This window comes from Gouania willdenowi, chromosome 21 (assembly GCF_900634775.1).
Source record: "Gouania willdenowi chromosome 21, fGouWil2.1, whole genome shotgun sequence".
In the NCBI taxonomy this organism is placed as follows: domain Eukaryota; kingdom Metazoa; phylum Chordata; class Actinopteri; order Blenniiformes; family Gobiesocidae; genus Gouania; species Gouania willdenowi.
This window is the reverse complement of record NC_041064.1, coordinates 15,491,402-15,507,519: the sequence shown is the minus strand read 5'-3', so window position 1 is coordinate 15,507,519 and position 16,118 is coordinate 15,491,402. Positions and strand designations below refer to the sequence as shown.

At 38.2% G+C, this 16,118-nt stretch overlaps 1 protein-coding gene across 1 annotated transcript in view; it reads right to left on the bottom strand.

Annotated features, from left to right (window-relative positions):
- anos1 (anosmin 1) overlaps positions 1–12,774 on the bottom strand; it is a 55,462-nt gene extending 42,688 nt beyond the window's left edge. The window contains exons 1-2 of the mRNA XM_028436723.1: positions 12,534–12,774; positions 5,485–5,532 (exon numbers count right to left, since the gene is read on the bottom strand). Of these exons, the coding sequence (XP_028292524.1) occupies positions 5,485–5,532; positions 12,534–12,725 (240 nt within the window). The 5' untranslated portion in view covers positions 12,726–12,774. The remainder of the gene's footprint in view (positions 1–5,484; positions 5,533–12,533) is intronic.
- Between the last annotated feature and the right edge of the window lie 3,344 nt (positions 12,775–16,118).

The window sequence follows — 16,118 nt, the reverse complement described above, 5'->3', positions numbered from 1 at the left end:
CAAGTCGCGTCGCTGAGGGGGGGATAAATTTTGTACATGGAACTCTTCATATTTCTCAGTGTAGAACAGTGAAATCTTTCCCAAATATTATTGCTTCTGTCATAATAAGCACGATATTTCTGTATTCCTGGTAATTAATAATTTTGGACAGAATTAGAGTTTGCAAAACACTTTGACGTTTTCTACTACCTTTAAGACCACATTGTTGTTTCATTTGTTATGTTCAAGCTGTATTTTTGAAGTGGACATGTTAAGTGCACTTTTTATTTGAAAGAAGAAATACAAATGATGATAAAGTCCTTTATTCTTTGTGTTTATTTGATTCCTATTCAAGACACTTTGATGAGAATGGCTATATTGTTAATATAGGCCATAGGCTACAGAGTATCATTTTTTAACATGTTTGGCTGGTGGTGTGCCTCGTGATTTTTTCAATGAAAAAAATGTGCCTTGGCTCAAAAAAGGTTGAAAAACACTGCCTTAAAATATACAAGCTGACCAGAAAACCTTGAAATGCACTGACTGATTCTAAATCATTTAAAGTGAAAGTGCCCTTTTTGTTGGGTTGCTTTTAGGAATACATTCATTTAACAAGTTCAACTGAGCCTAAAAAAGAAACAACCAATGGGGTAGTTTGGCCATTTTATTTTGGCGTGAGAAAATCTGCGAGTTGGTAGAGAGAGGAGGGGGCTTGACAGTGGGCTTTGAAAGACACTTTTGAATGTGACATAGTGGCATTCCACTGATTGTTATTCAGAAAAAAATGGGTCCAAAGCTCTAAACATGTAAAGACGAAAGCGTGTAATCTAAAAGAGTAAACGCACCTTTGTTTGGTGCTGGAACGTGTAGCTTAAGGTGTGATTGATAGAGAAAAAGAGCTCAAAAGAACCACCTGGGAGACGCAACAAATCTATGAAAGACATGCATGACTCATTGCCATCCAAGGGCCAGTAGACAACAATGCTTTCGAAAGCTTTTTCTTTGCAAATGTTTGATAAGGAAAAGAAGGCCAAGTACACCTAAAGCTATGTCAACATCTTCATGTAATCTGATTCAACGTATTCAACCCCCAACCTAAACCCTTGGCATAACAGGGCAACGTAATTGGAAAAACTGCATCTATTGAATAACATTTAATAGATAAAATTTGTGCTTTTTTTGCTTAGAAGTCAGAAGTGCAGAACACATTCCGATGTCGGACCGCAGGCCAACTTATTCAGGCACAATGCACATGTCCTTTGTTCTCGTCCTTCCTTGGGAAATGTTTGAGTAATGAAGCACACCATTTTGTCGTGGAGCGGCGTTAAGCTGCCTTAAGTGTATCCTAGCAGTTGATGTGGAGCCTGGATCACACCCATGGGGGTAGAAACCCTTCAAATATCAGCCATGTTCTGAATAAGAAAAGCTTCTTGGCCATTTCTCAAAGCACAAAATCTATTTTCTTTCACCCACCAGAAAGCAAGAACTCCCTGAAGATTTGAAGACTTTCAGGCAACACATCCAACCTTGTGAGAAGCTGCTAACAGTAGGAAGATGAAACAACAATGGTGCATTTAAACACTTGCTTTCCTGGTCTGTTTCCGCTAAATCGAGTTAGTCTGCTGGTCCCCAATTATGGCATCGCAGTGACTCCCCTGCTCTTCAGATGCCACTTTGCTCTACTCCAGAAAGAGGGGACCAAGCAGGTTAATTACCATAACAATTGGGACATTGAAAACAAGGTCAAGTCTGGACACTACATGCGAGGTGACCGCAGTGACTTTCTCACCAAAAATGAGAATAGCGTTGCTTTGATTTCTTTAAAATGCGGACAGATGGATGAGGTCACTGGACCTTTGTCTAAACTATTAGGCGATGCTTCCTTGTATTTTTCCGCCCAGGCGGGGAGCACTCAGCACCCCTTTGACAGAGCCCACAAGTGGACAGGCCTTCCGCCCTAACGCACTCCCCCGGAGCCACTGCCTTTGTCTTTCTGTTTGACTGTGTTCTGTTGATGAAGTAAAGAGGCTAATCAGCGGCTTTTGACCTATTCAAGACAACAACTGTACAACATGTTATCGTTTGGTACCAATGTTCAAGCAGACACAATAGTGTTTTGACACTACACACAAGTACTCAAGTGATTGTTGTAGAAATAAAGCAGGATAAAGTTTCCTACCGACACGAACATTGACTTCACAATACAACTTCAACCTTAAGCACCATTTCCTGGCTTCTGCTGCTCAAATGGTTCCACCAAATTCTGGGATACAATCCAACTGATCAAAACTTGAGTGCTCTCGAAACATAAATGGCTGTAGAGCAGTTAACACAAGCAATTTTTTATTTTTAATAGCTTACACTAAATCCAGCCTCATGTATTTACAACCTACAAGTAGGAGAAATCCCCTCCGTCCATCCATGCAGCCATTAAAAGCCAATCCTACATAAACATTCAAAAATAAAATACAGGTGAAGAAAAAAAAAGGACAAACATTTACATAGACTACAGTAGAAGCAGAGCAGGAAATTGTCATCTAGTGTTATTAAAATTGTATAATATATTTAATGAACATCTATTCAGAAATCAACAGAATAAAAACTGATACAAAATACAGAGCCATAGTTTACTTGATCTACAGAATAGAACAAACAAATTTCATGTGAGCAGATGTAGTACAAAGCACAAAGCATAATAGGTCTGCTGTATCCAAGACCGGTGCAAATTGCTTCGGAAACTATTTGAAATTCAAAAGAGGAGCTTGGAAATCAAATAGGAAGTGTGATTTTTTTTTTTTTCTTCCCCAAGTCAGTTGATACCAGACACTGATTGTGATTAATATGAGCACGCCAAGAGAGAGCACTTTAGGCAAGTTTTCATACTAAAGCTTTCCTAAGTTTTTAAATAAGTTTACAATGTGTGCAAAGGTGATAAATGTGTCTAACGACCTCAATTCTTGTAAATTTTCATCACATTTGACAGGTAACATGTTTTTTTTTTTTTTGTAATGAATTTGGAAGAAAAAAGAAAAGAAAAACTCAAACACAGCATCATGAATCAGTGTATCATTTGTTCTTTGATAATTTCTTTCAAAGCCAAGTCAAAAAAACTAATAAACAGTGTGGTTATTTTGTTTTACTAGTTTAAAACCAAAACAGAAATACACAAAAACACAAAAAATCAGGTAAGCAGCGTTTTTCTGTTTTAGAATCAAAATGTTATTGATGAAATCTTGTTTCATTTGTGTGATCTTTGGATATTATGACAAACATTTGAACATATCTCATTAAAGGAATCAGAGTTGGTGTATGTATCTAATGGTGCCCCTCGTTTCTTGTGATCAACTTCCGTGTTGTAGCGCCAGGTATTAAAACATTGAAACATTTCTTTTCACTGCCCTCACAGAAGCTGTGTCATTATTTTTGTAAAAGTCTCTAATCACAAACGTTCTAACATCTATTGTTTCCTCGCAACCAGCAACACAGTGGATAGTCAGTCTGGTCACCAGTTTATTTGGATACTATTTGGACCATAACACTGCAAAACAAAACTGAAGTGCTTTTTATGACGTGAAACATCAACAGACTGCATGAAAACTGTCCTATCCTCTTTGTTTGCACCTATACGGTCCTACAGAATCTGCTCTGTGTGCCGCACATACAACTTGTCGCTCTCGCCTAAGAATTCCCTCGTAATTATCCAAATATCACTCAAACAAAACAAAATTTCACCATTAATATTTTTAGGGCGGGCTACCGGACTCAAAACGTCACTCACTTTGTTCTTCTTCTTGTTCTTGTTGTTGTGTACATTAGTTAAATTCGCTACTCCTCTGTTATTCCTGAACAGATCGGGCTGATATTTGGTAGGTATAATCTATGGATGTGTATGCATCGATGCTCGGAGCCCGATTTTTGTTTACAAAATTAAAAAAAAAACTAAAGCCGATTTCTCATATATTTGCAAGTCAAATATTACAATGGTTGGTGGTACCGAATCACCAATCAAATGACTACTCCTCCGTTAGTTCTCGCGAGATCGGAATGCAGTTTCGTATGAATACTCTATGAATGAATATGATCGGACGCTCAGAGCCCTTTTTTTAAAATGGGGCCCAAGGGCCCACCCCCCATTTCCGGTAATTTCTAAATTTATGGGAACATAGTCATGTAATATATTGTTTCAAAAGTCATTCAACGTAAATAACGATTATGCCACGCACAATTCGTTTAGGGGCCCGGATGGCCTACCCCCCCTTTTTTCGGCAATTTCCATTAAAGTCGTTTTCTCATTTGAGTCAAATATTGCGACAGTTGGTGGTACCGAATCATTGACACATACCAATATATGAATAATGCATCAGTTTTATATAGCGCTTTTTTGGACACTCAAAGTCACTTTACAGAATTAAGGGATTATTCTTTCACTCCACACTTAGTGGTGGTAAGCTATTGATGTAGCCACAGCTGCCCTGGGGCAGACTGATGGAAGCAAGGCTGCCAAAGTGCGCCATCAGCCCCTCCGACTACCACCAACACTCATGGATGTCAAGAGCCTCTTGGAGACCTTTTTTGACTCGGTGGTACCGAGTCATTTGACTGAATTCTTGGTAACGTGGTACGTGCTATTCGGCGCAGAGACGTTCCGCGAGCCCGGCCGTAATTCATCTGAACTTGTTATCTTAAAACAGAAAAATAATTGCTTATCTAGTTTTTCTGTATTTCCGTTTTGGTTATGAATTAGTATTTGGTTTTGAAACAGAATATCCAAAGAACAAACGATACACGGATTCTCAAGAAACGTTAAGATTTCCTATAGTGAATGTGTAATATATATACCCTGTTTACAATCATAATTGGCTCACACCTCTGCAACCTTGTTACAATATCTTCAAATAAAAAGTAAAGAAATGCTAAAACGAAACGCATTTCTAAATATTTATTCTAAGACTCTGCTCCTTTACAGGGCATCCTCCATCTTCTCAGTACTGTTCTCTGTCTACAGTCTATATAGCACATCTCTGAGGGCCTTGTCAACAGCTCCAGGAGACCCTGATAGAATGTGTCAGCACTATCTTTTCAAAGGAGCTGTCAACAGGAGCTTTGTATCAACCGTCTTTGGGATGGAGAACAAAACACAAACAAGCCCTGTGGGAGGCATACCATGCGGCATCCAAGAGAAATAACACACAACCATAAGAAAGAAAAACAACTGTGCTCTGCTCCCAGAAATCCAGAGGCATTTAACCTCCTACGACTTTATTAATTTGTTTTCCAATTACAGTGGCAAATGGGTATTACTGGAAGCAGAAGCAGTGTAACCGAGAAGTAGATGAAGAAAAAACATTGTTCCTTACAATAGTCTGTGTCAACAACCAGGGATTCCTGGAGGCATGACCAAACTAGCCCTGTCGTGACTTGTGCACTTTGTGTTGTACTATCCATTGATAATGAGGCATGTATGTGGCATGCATATCATTCATAAAAGAAATGAATCCACAATACCTTGGAGCACTGCTTGTGATTCTGGCACCAAACCAACGATCCATTATTCTAGGAGGGAGAAGGAAAAACACCATCAGTCATTAGTGAGACTGTTTAAAGCAGACTCCCAAAAATGTATTAGTCAAATGAACATGTACCATTGACCCTACGCACACCAGTTTGAATATATTATCAAGCTGCCTTCGCTATGGCTTCTTGGTCGAGAAATCAAAATGACCAACTTGTGTGAGAGAAGTGCGAGAACTGTGTGTAACGCAAGCGGGGTCATCATAACAAGGCAAGGGCAAACCTCTGGTCAGTTTCAGCAGAACATGGGGACCTCAGCTTTTCCAAGGATTTGTTTGATCTCTCAACACACGTCCCAAAGGTCACTGAGGCAGGAACTGATGTCAGCACTCCTGTGTAGACAGCACACAACGCCAATTTCCCCTAATTGCTGTGGAAGTGCCACCTTCTGCACTCCAACAAGGCTAACATTTGGTCCTAATAGAGCAGTGTATTTATAAAGCCTAAATGTGTAAATATGGAGAAGTCTTGCGCCAAGGACCTGTGGGAGTAAATACGTGAGTGGTCACTTCCTGCACTCAATTAGAATGAAGAATTACACAGCTTTTCCATCCAAGTGGAGCTGTGCTTGGATAGCATGTGTGAAGTAGTTTGCATCTCAATGAAATGCCAAGTTTGCATTTGATATCGATCACTATAGTCAGAAAAGGTTTTGTTTGCTGTGTCAAAGAAAATAGAACATTTCGTTTGTTGAAAACAATGAGTAAATTTCACCTTTTAAACATAGCCAACTGAAAAAACAATCCCGCATTCCCACATTTAACAGATGCAACACAAATTTATTGTATCTGTTAAAAGTGAAACTCGTTTGAAATTTATGGAGAGCATTCTCTTTTTGAAGCGAGGATGATACTAAAATAGTAAAGCTGCAGGCTTTGCTTTCGAGAATCAAAAGAATATCCTCAAAGAGGTTCAAAATTGCACAGAGATTACAGCGACGTCAGGTGGATCATCTCTAATGTGAACTCGTCATTTGATGTACGACCGTTTGATCCATTGAAACGGGAACATGTCAGTTATATCATGCTATGGAACTTGTTCCCTTGAACTATGAATAATTGATGAGTGTCTAAAACCAAAACTCAGACTGCAGACTGGAGAGTTTTGACATTACATTAATGTAATTCATTCAAGCCTATGACCTGAATCTGGTCTAAAGTTTTGGAGGTTCCGTGTGCTTTGAGACTAAGCCAATCTTTAGGGGTCCGCAGAAAAATAAGGTCTGCTTCAGTTCAATGTCAAGTTCAAAGCCTTTTCCAACAATGCACTCCAGAAGAAATTTCCCGTGAGACACTGGGAGAGAAGTTATCATTTAAGGGGTTTAATTTGACAACCAGTACCAGTAAGTGCTGTGCTTTCAGTGTCAAGGACTCTGGTCAAATGCTTCAAAGAAACTCCTGATTGGGTGCCTTCAGAGAGTCTCCCCCAAATACAACAGATAAGGACAAAATTTATCCGAGTCTGAGCTCTTGGAAAGACTTTGAGAAGTAGTTTGTAACCAAGCCAAGTGAAACTGACAGCTAATTTGGGTGCAAGGCAAAGTGTGATTTCAGTTTCTTTTTTTTTTTAGACTGAACTCCTCTGCATCTGTGCCTTATGGCTTTAAATCATCCACGCAGATTTTCACAACTCAAAACCATGTCCTAAATCGTCAATCTGTTCGTGACACCTTTCTTCACCCATCCATCAATGGAGACAGGACCAGATCTACAGTTAGGCTAATTTTGCCATGTGACAGCATCTCTATAGCAGAGAGGCTCAGCAGGATGTTGCCCCAGCTGTCCAGACCTGACCCCACCATTTCAAGGACCAACGGGGGAATAATTATAGGTCAGGACTTCATCCCTGTGACTCACCATGACATTCCTCTGCAGTCCGAATATTATGCAGCGCTGAGGACTGTCAAGGACTCCAGTGAATGGATTCTTTCCAGATATGCTCCTGTGTGGCTGGGGTCAGGGAGAAGGAGGCCAGTGGAGTCCACTGACAGTGGAGTGACTGGCAAAGTCATGTAAACAGGGCATGTTATCACACAGATTCATTATTATTCTTTGTCCGCCGAGAAGTGGGAGGAGGTGGTAGTGGGTGTGTTGCATTGTCTTCACAACAGAGAAGAACACGGGAGAAAAAACCTCTGTTTGAGGATACTATTCCAGCTTTTATAAATGTTTCCTCGATTTGGACCAATGAGTCTCGGGTTACACTGATGACTTGTTATCAAACTGCATTGAATACTCTCAACATGTTGCCAATATTAAACTGCTTGAAAATCAAATTTTAAATGTGTTATTAACATTTTATTTTAAGTTCATTGGATAATGGTAGTGTTGTACTCAAGACCCCACTAATAGAGACCAAGACTTGCCCGAGACCACTATGCCCTGAGACCAAGACAAGACGAAGGATTTTGGGGGTTGAGAAGGAGTCCAGACTGGGACAAGACAATATTGAGACAAGACCTAGATCAATTTTAAAAACCTTGACAATGTTAAAGAGCATTCTCTCTTTAATTTTAGCTTTTGTTGAATTTATTTGACAAACAAAAACAAGGTGTCTGCCACGCTTTCAAAGCACATCATGCAAAAATCTCAAATCTTGACAAATTTAATAAACTACATTCTTGCAACAACAAAAAAAATCCTTGTATGCATCTAAAAGGCAGTGATAAGTCCAGAATTATTTGAAAAAGTTTATTTGTCAGGTGAATGAGTTCTAGAATAAGTGTTAAGAGGATATTCTGACAAAAAGATTTCCAAGGAGGCAGATCAATCAGTGAGCTAACAATTAGTTATTTTAAGCCAAATCACAACATTAATTAATCAGGACCAGTTCCAAGTGCTTCTCCTTACTATCACATTAATTAAGTTGAAGAATGGCAGATCAGTGCTGGCCTCGACATGTCTTTACGGAAAATTCCAAGTACGGCCAGTCGGAGACAAGGCCGAGTAAAAATAATCTCGAGTCCAAGAACAAACCAAGAACTTCAAAATGTGAGACCAAGAGTCTGTCTCAAATACTACTTTCCTTCAAAAGGTAAGATATTGTCCCTCTAACAAATCAGTACACAAATGAAACACTCAAATGTTGGGGTTTAACTTCGACTTAAGCCAGTTCCATCAATTATTCATTTTATATGAAAGCTTCAACAGACAATCTGTTAGTGAGCTCATGTTTTTAGTACACATTGGATGTTAACATTAAAGAATGTTTAAAAAATCTCCAGCAACACTGCTGTAAAGTTGTCAACTTGTCTCCACTCAGGAATGAAGGCTATTTGTCAAGTGAGGTAGTTCTGGGAGTAGTAGAAGTTGGCTGTAGAGATTTACAGACAAGACTGTCATGGTTTGAAAGCATTTACATAGAGGTGAGGCCAAGCAGCATAGACCCCTATTCATACGCTGTCCTCACTAATGAAAAACTTCACACATGAGACAAGCACTGACAGAGGTTTGAATCCATCATGTTACCTAATGAGAAAAAAAAAGGGTGTACGGAAAATTACATTCCAAATGTATTCTCTATTTTATTAAATCACTGATTTCTACAGTAAGGTGCTTAAACCTAACCATACAGTTTATTCAACATGAGTTTAAAAACAGTCTAACATGCTACATTTGTATTGCTGTGAATGTAATAACAAGACCTCATGGGCATTCCTTGTTTGGGGCTTCACAGGTCCCCACATAATTACTCCACTATAAGCCCTATGTTTTCAAAGTACATTAACGCACAGGGCGCCCAGGGTGCTCTTAAGATTTTAAACTGTCCGGGGTGAATATTTATAGTTGGGTGTTCCCCTTTTGTTTATTGTACTGGGGCGACAACTTCCCCAAAAGCAGAGTAAAATACCAATAAATCTGTATTTGGAAACAGCATTACATCAATAAATCTGATGAATATGCTATTAATATGTCAAACCATCAACTACCAAATGAATTTCCTAACTAACTGATTTCATGCTTGTTTCAATGTCATCAGCTATGGAAATTAAAACAAAGACTATGATTTGTATTGTGTATTCGCCACATGTATTCCAAAGACATGGCAACTGTATTTTCTTTGTGTGATCACAGGGTGAACGACCTCAAGGCAATAAACAAAAGTGTTGTTTTTGAATGGCGTATTGTAATAGCAATAAAATGAATGTGCCTCATTCTATTATAGAAAAAATAAGCAGAGTAGATATAGTGGATTATAAGACATTTTAAAAATGGAAAGTATTAGGGAAAAGCCTACACATTGACATACTGCCCAAGCGTTTCATTTCCAATAAAAAGGAAAGTGTTGTTAGTCTTGGTTTTTCTATCAAGTATTAAATGACCCCTGTAGGATGTCCGCGTTGAATTAAGAGGTCTGTCATCTCAATTATTGGAGTGGAGCTCTGTGCTTCTCGAGCAGTAATAAGATCTGGCAACGGAAGCACATCCACCTGTACGTTGAGCTCCACTGTTGTGGTAACATTACATTAGAGCTTATCACATTTACCGCAATTGGGCGCCAGCATTTAGCAGGAAGGTGACCTCGCTGAGCGTGCGTCGGTAGCTGCTTGAGTTTCCTGTGTATATGCCTATGAAGTGTGATGCTGGCATTTATTGGCAGGGCCAGGGGGTAGGGGGCAAAGAGGTGGTAGGGGTGGGGGTGTAGCCATATGTTTTTGCAGCTGACCAGACCCCCCCCCCCTCTGCCATCCACACATAAAAGGACTGTTAAGTTCAATGGACAACAATCCTTTGCTGGTTATCAACAAATGCTGTCTATTCTTAGATGGACACGTTTGCACAAGCAACCTTTCTTATCAATAACCACAGAAATACTCTGTCTTTAAACAAATGCTTCCCCTTTTATTTTCCCCATCACTGAACACGGCTTCAGACTCCAAGGCTCTGCAGTCAATTACGCTGACTATTAGCTGTTCATTAGAGGTGAGACTCCTTTGGTAATTTGCCTTCTTGCGCTAATAACTATTTGTGTGTGTGTGTGTGTGTGTGTGTGTGTGTGTGTGTGTGTGTCCCGAAGTCTGCAACCGTGGGCTGCAACTTCTCAATCCTCTCAAAACTCATTTCTGACAGTCCACGCCAAGAAAAACCTCAGTTAGTGTGTGTCTTTTGGATGCACTGCACTGCTATTTCCTTATATTCACTTTAGTTAAGTGCATTAATCTATTATCAGCTGTATATTTTCTACTTCAACTAACCACAGTAGGATTGCGTCCTATGAAAAAAAAAAAAAAAAAAAACTTAACCAAACCCCCCCAAAAAAACTCACTTAGTTTAGGTATAAGACATATATAGTAGATTAGAATAGAGATTCACTAATGCACATCCAGAAAGACAAGACAAAGCCTAGCAAATGAAAATAAAGCTGGTGTTAAAGGCAGGTGAAAGGGAACAGAGAGAAGAAGAGGGATCTGTGGCCACCACTTTCCTCTAGAGTCCAGCGAGAGACAAAACAGAACAGAACAGTGTGTCCACTGAAGGGTGAAGAACAACTTCTGACACAACACATCAAGGCACGCAGCTCATTTAGAGAATCCTCTCTAATTTGAGCCTTGTAAATGTAAATCTGTCATCTTTCCTTATGAAAAAGTTCCCCCTGCTAAACTGAGCAGCAGCAGACGTCACATTTGTATGGGGGGAAGTCAGTGGGGGTATGTCATTTGGCACTAATTAGCAAGAAATGAATGGAAGTGGCTTAATTGAGAGCCATTCATTATTATGTGGCGCTCTCTGGGCGAGACTTCTTTCACAGTGCCTCGCTACAGTCACACATGCATTTCAGACATAATATATGTGGCAACTCTATCATCTATCATCACTATGGCTAACAACGGTGATTCTTATTGAGAGATCTTCAGTTTACAGCACAAATGAAATAATAATAGAGCATTGAGGATTAGGGAATGACCTGCTCCTGCTTTCTAACACAAGGGGTTCCCAAACTTTCCACAGTCCCGTAACCTGAAGCCATGTACCCCCCTACTCCTGCACACTTACACAATAATGTAATGTCATATACTAAGGATGTCCCGATACAAGTTTTTAATACCAATATTTCAACCTTGAGTATTTGGCCGATACTGATATTGATACGATACGATATCCGCACGAGTCATACATACTTTTATTAGTTATTTTGTAGTGTGGAATGTTAGAAAAGGCTTGATCAAGTGATGTCACTCAAAGAGAACAATAGTCAGCAACAGTAGGTATGAGAAAAACTGAGCCATTTATTATTACCCATTTGGTTACATACATTTTAACCTTCAACATAATATCTACAGTATTCTACAATTGAATAAATATAATATAATATATATCGCAGATTTAAATACAGTCCAATAAAATCCAATATTAGTTTTCTGGCTGATATCGGACCAATATCCGATATCAATATCGGATCGGGACACCCCGATCATATACAATGTCGCCCGAAAGTGAAATTTGTATCTGAATTTTACCTATTCTGTTGAATAATAATATATCATTTAAAAAAAAGAAGAATCTGTAAGCACTCAAAAAAAAAACATCTTATTCAGAATTAAAACTTTATGTATTTCATTAATTATCCTACTGGCATTTTTGTTTTGGAAAAATAAATCTAAAAAAAAAAACATTTGTTGATTGAACATAGTACTGTATAGCAGTAATAAAACATATTCATCACCCTGAAACTGTGAAATACAACTTGCTACAAGTTTAATGAGAAAGGTGGGGTTGAGAGGATGCACATATGTATGTAATGTTTGGCTTAATTTGAAAGAGTTTGAGTCTAAATGTTTGTTTATATTCTAGTTTCCAATGTTGTCAAAAAAACAAAAAAAAAAAATCCACGTACCCCCATGACAGACTGCGTACCCATGGGGGTACCCGTACCTTACTTTGGGAATATGTAACACCACCATGCACTCGTCTCAATGGAAACAGCTTGGACTAAACATGGCAATAGGTTTGAATGCATAGGCCAATACGTCTTGTGTCACGTACCTGGGAGTGCTTGAAGAAGGCAGAGATGCGAGTGATGTGCAGGCTCAGGCATCTCGAGGCGCATCTCGCTCGGTAAACGCTGCCGGTGAAGAAAGAGTCTTCTTGCTTCCTCGCGCAAACACTTCCCGGGCTCGTTAAAGCCGTAATCCACAAACACAGAGTCACACACGCATTCAGACTCCTTGGAAACATCGCCCTGCTGGTGTGTATTTAATCCCTCCGTGGACAACACTGCGTGCTGCGAGCGCTGAAGAAACTAAAGAAACTTCAATTATACACAGGGGGAGGAGCCGCGGGGCTGAGGGTGCTCTCTGATTGGTGGAGCGCCGGGTGATTGACAGAAATGCAAAGCGTGCGAGCAGGTAGATGCTAGTGCTGCATAGTGGTGCCCATCATCAATATACAACAGCCTCTCATCTATGGAGGTAGATTGGTGTGGATTATTATTCAATCATTAAAAAAAAAAAAGAAATCACTTCAATCAAAATAAAAGAAAAAACCTTTTCAATCAAAAACAAATGTTTTCAATCAAAGAAAACAAAGTTATTTGGGTCACAAATGTTTGGGTTTTTTTTTTTTTTTCCTTTGAACACTTTTTTCTTTGATTGGAAAAAATGTATTTTTGATTGACGTAAACTTTTTTTTTTTTTTAATGGAGAATGTTTTTTTTTTCATTTTATTCTATTTTTTTTATTGAATAATAGACACACAACTACCTCCATACTAATCTGACAGCAAAAGCAAACAAATAAAATCATTTTAGGATTTGTTTTTGGGTTTTTATTAACACACATTTACTCACTACTCCATCGCTACATTACTACACTACAAGCATGTTTTACAATATTTATATAACTGTGTTTGTTGTTTTTTTCTTTAAAGTTTTTGACATGGTTTTATCAAGCCTAAAGAATAAATTGTATATATTGTATTCAACTTACATTATTCCTGGGGGAACTACTTCTTCTGTATAGGGGAAACAAACAGATAAATACTAGGGGTGGGACGATACACTGAGTTCACTATTCAATACGATATGATGATTATAGGCTCAATAATAATACGATACAATAATTTTTTTGAAAGGAAAAAAAAGTTTAAAAATTACATACTTACATACTTCCTCTGGGTACCTTTCCAACTGAATACAAATATGTATAATATATATATATATATATATATTTAAAAAAAAATATGACAAACTGGTATTTAGTAGTTAGTGTGGATTATTATTATTAAATTTAATCTCACACCCCCAGCCTTGCCCCATCCTCGCGATACCACTCGTACCCTCATCTCGTGACATTTTGATATCGCAATATTTTGGCATATAATCTAACGTCCAATCTTTAATAAATTCATAAAACATAAACAAAGACAAACAAATGCTGTTACAGTTAGTCTTCTTAGGTTAAACAGACGAAGCGGGTTTTCCCACACACACACAGCCAAGTACCACACAGAGAGAGAGAAAGAACACCAACTTATTTTTCTGTTGCCTTTTACTAAATGTGAATGAACCCCAATAAATATCTGTGAAACAACTTGAACTCCTGTTTACTGTTAGAACATCATAAAATAGCTTAATGTGTAAAAACAAAACAAAAGTATAACCATCATCTAAATGGTTTTAGAAAGAACAGCTGTGGTTGCTGAATCACTCGCTAAAAGCTTCCTCTTCTTTTACCACAGGAAGTTGTGCTGCTGGGAATAAGGCAGTAAAAACCACTAGAATGAAAAACATCCAAGCATATTTATTAACAATGATTGGAAAATTTACTTTTATATTCTATCGAAGTGCGTTTGATCTTGGCTGTGTACTGAGATCAATCTGTGGGTTTGAAGTTAAGTCATAGGATTAGTGGAAATAAAAATGAAGTCATGCAGAAAAACTTGCAGTCAAAAGTTTTTCATCAACTTTGGGACGTGTAAATAAAAATAAATCAATAAATAAAACATACACTGAAAGATGAAGTGGGGAATGACGAATGAAAAGTGAAATAAGTGAAAACTATAAAAAGCACACAACAGAAAAACAGGTCAAACAACAACGACATTGCATTTATCAGAAAATAATCTACCATCAATAATCTAAAATAATTTAAAATAAAAAAAAAGTTAAAAGTTTCTATTCAACTTTGGGACATGTAAACAAAACTTACACTAAAAAATGAAGTGGGGAATGACACAATATCAAATACTTTATATATATATATATATAAAGACTAGATAAATAATATTGTTCTTTATTGTCATTCAGAATGATATTACAATAAATATCTATAGTAAATATGTCCCAGTAATAACAAAACAGAAAGACCAGCTTCATACCGTCTAATGAGAACAATTTGGCCCTGTTTCACGTACTAATGATCCAGCGTATCTGAATTGTGTCATCAGCAGGTTTTCTGTATTAAAATCAACATATGGCTGAGGAGACACTTGCCAACAACCCAGGGAAGCCCTCTCTCCTCCCAGCTTCACAGTAGCTTGGAAAAACTGTTCAACATGGAAAACCATTAAAACCATCCTGTCTAAATTCCTCAAAATGGAAGCTGACTTTTGGCATCATTTTATCGCCCAAGGTGGTGAGAAAATGTGTCCTGTAGGAAAAGCTTGAAATCCCTGTTATTTATTGGAGTTAAGGAGTGAGTGTTTAATTAGAAAAAATCCCTCAAGGGTTTCCATGAGTATCCTGCTTTAGTGAGCTCCTGGAGTACTTTCCTGAACCCAATTACAACAGCAGCATAATGAAGTTTTATAGGTGTTTCTTTAAACCCATGTACAGAGTAGTCGTACACACTCACACAGCAACATCAGATCTGGCTCAGTGAGGATCTCTTTGACGTTAGTCGGGTTTCCTTTGTGCCAAATGGTATGACTTGTGTTTCTGAGTGGATTTATAGCCTATCAAGGCATCCTAAATATCCAACTATGTATGCAACAAAGATGGAATCATGAAATCAAACTGAAAGGCTCTTTATTTAGTCGTCTTTCAAAAAAAAAAACACACATTTTGTCTTGGAGGACATTATGCACTTCACAATTTCTCACAAAAAATTAACCAATTCTGATTTATTTTCCTAGTTCAATGTGACTTAAGGTGAGAGATTCCTTGCTTTCTTTTTCAAATATTTCAGCATGGAAGTCTGTTCCTTAGAAACAGCCTAATGGCTTAATTTGTTGGCTTATTACAGCCATGTGTGGTGGGCGTTTTATAGTGTGCAGTGGAGGAAACACAGTGTCTGTGTGCGGTCTGATGTCTCCTGCAGCCTGTCGGACATGGATCTCTCTGACGCCATGCTTTCATTTACTGGGAAAAAGCCTCTTCTCGTTGTGAACGACTAAGACTAAAAATATAGAAGTGGACCCAGTTACCTGTTACCATGTCTCAGTTATGGTACACTTATATTTAGTTTAACTGTAGACCATCATAAATCATAAATACATAACCAGACACGCAGCTGTGGGAAATTTTTACAATGCCTAAAGTGAGATAATAAAAAAACAGTTGTTTATAGAGGTATGAAAGCATGGAATGTATTACCGAAACATATCAAACTCACCACTAACTGAAATACATTT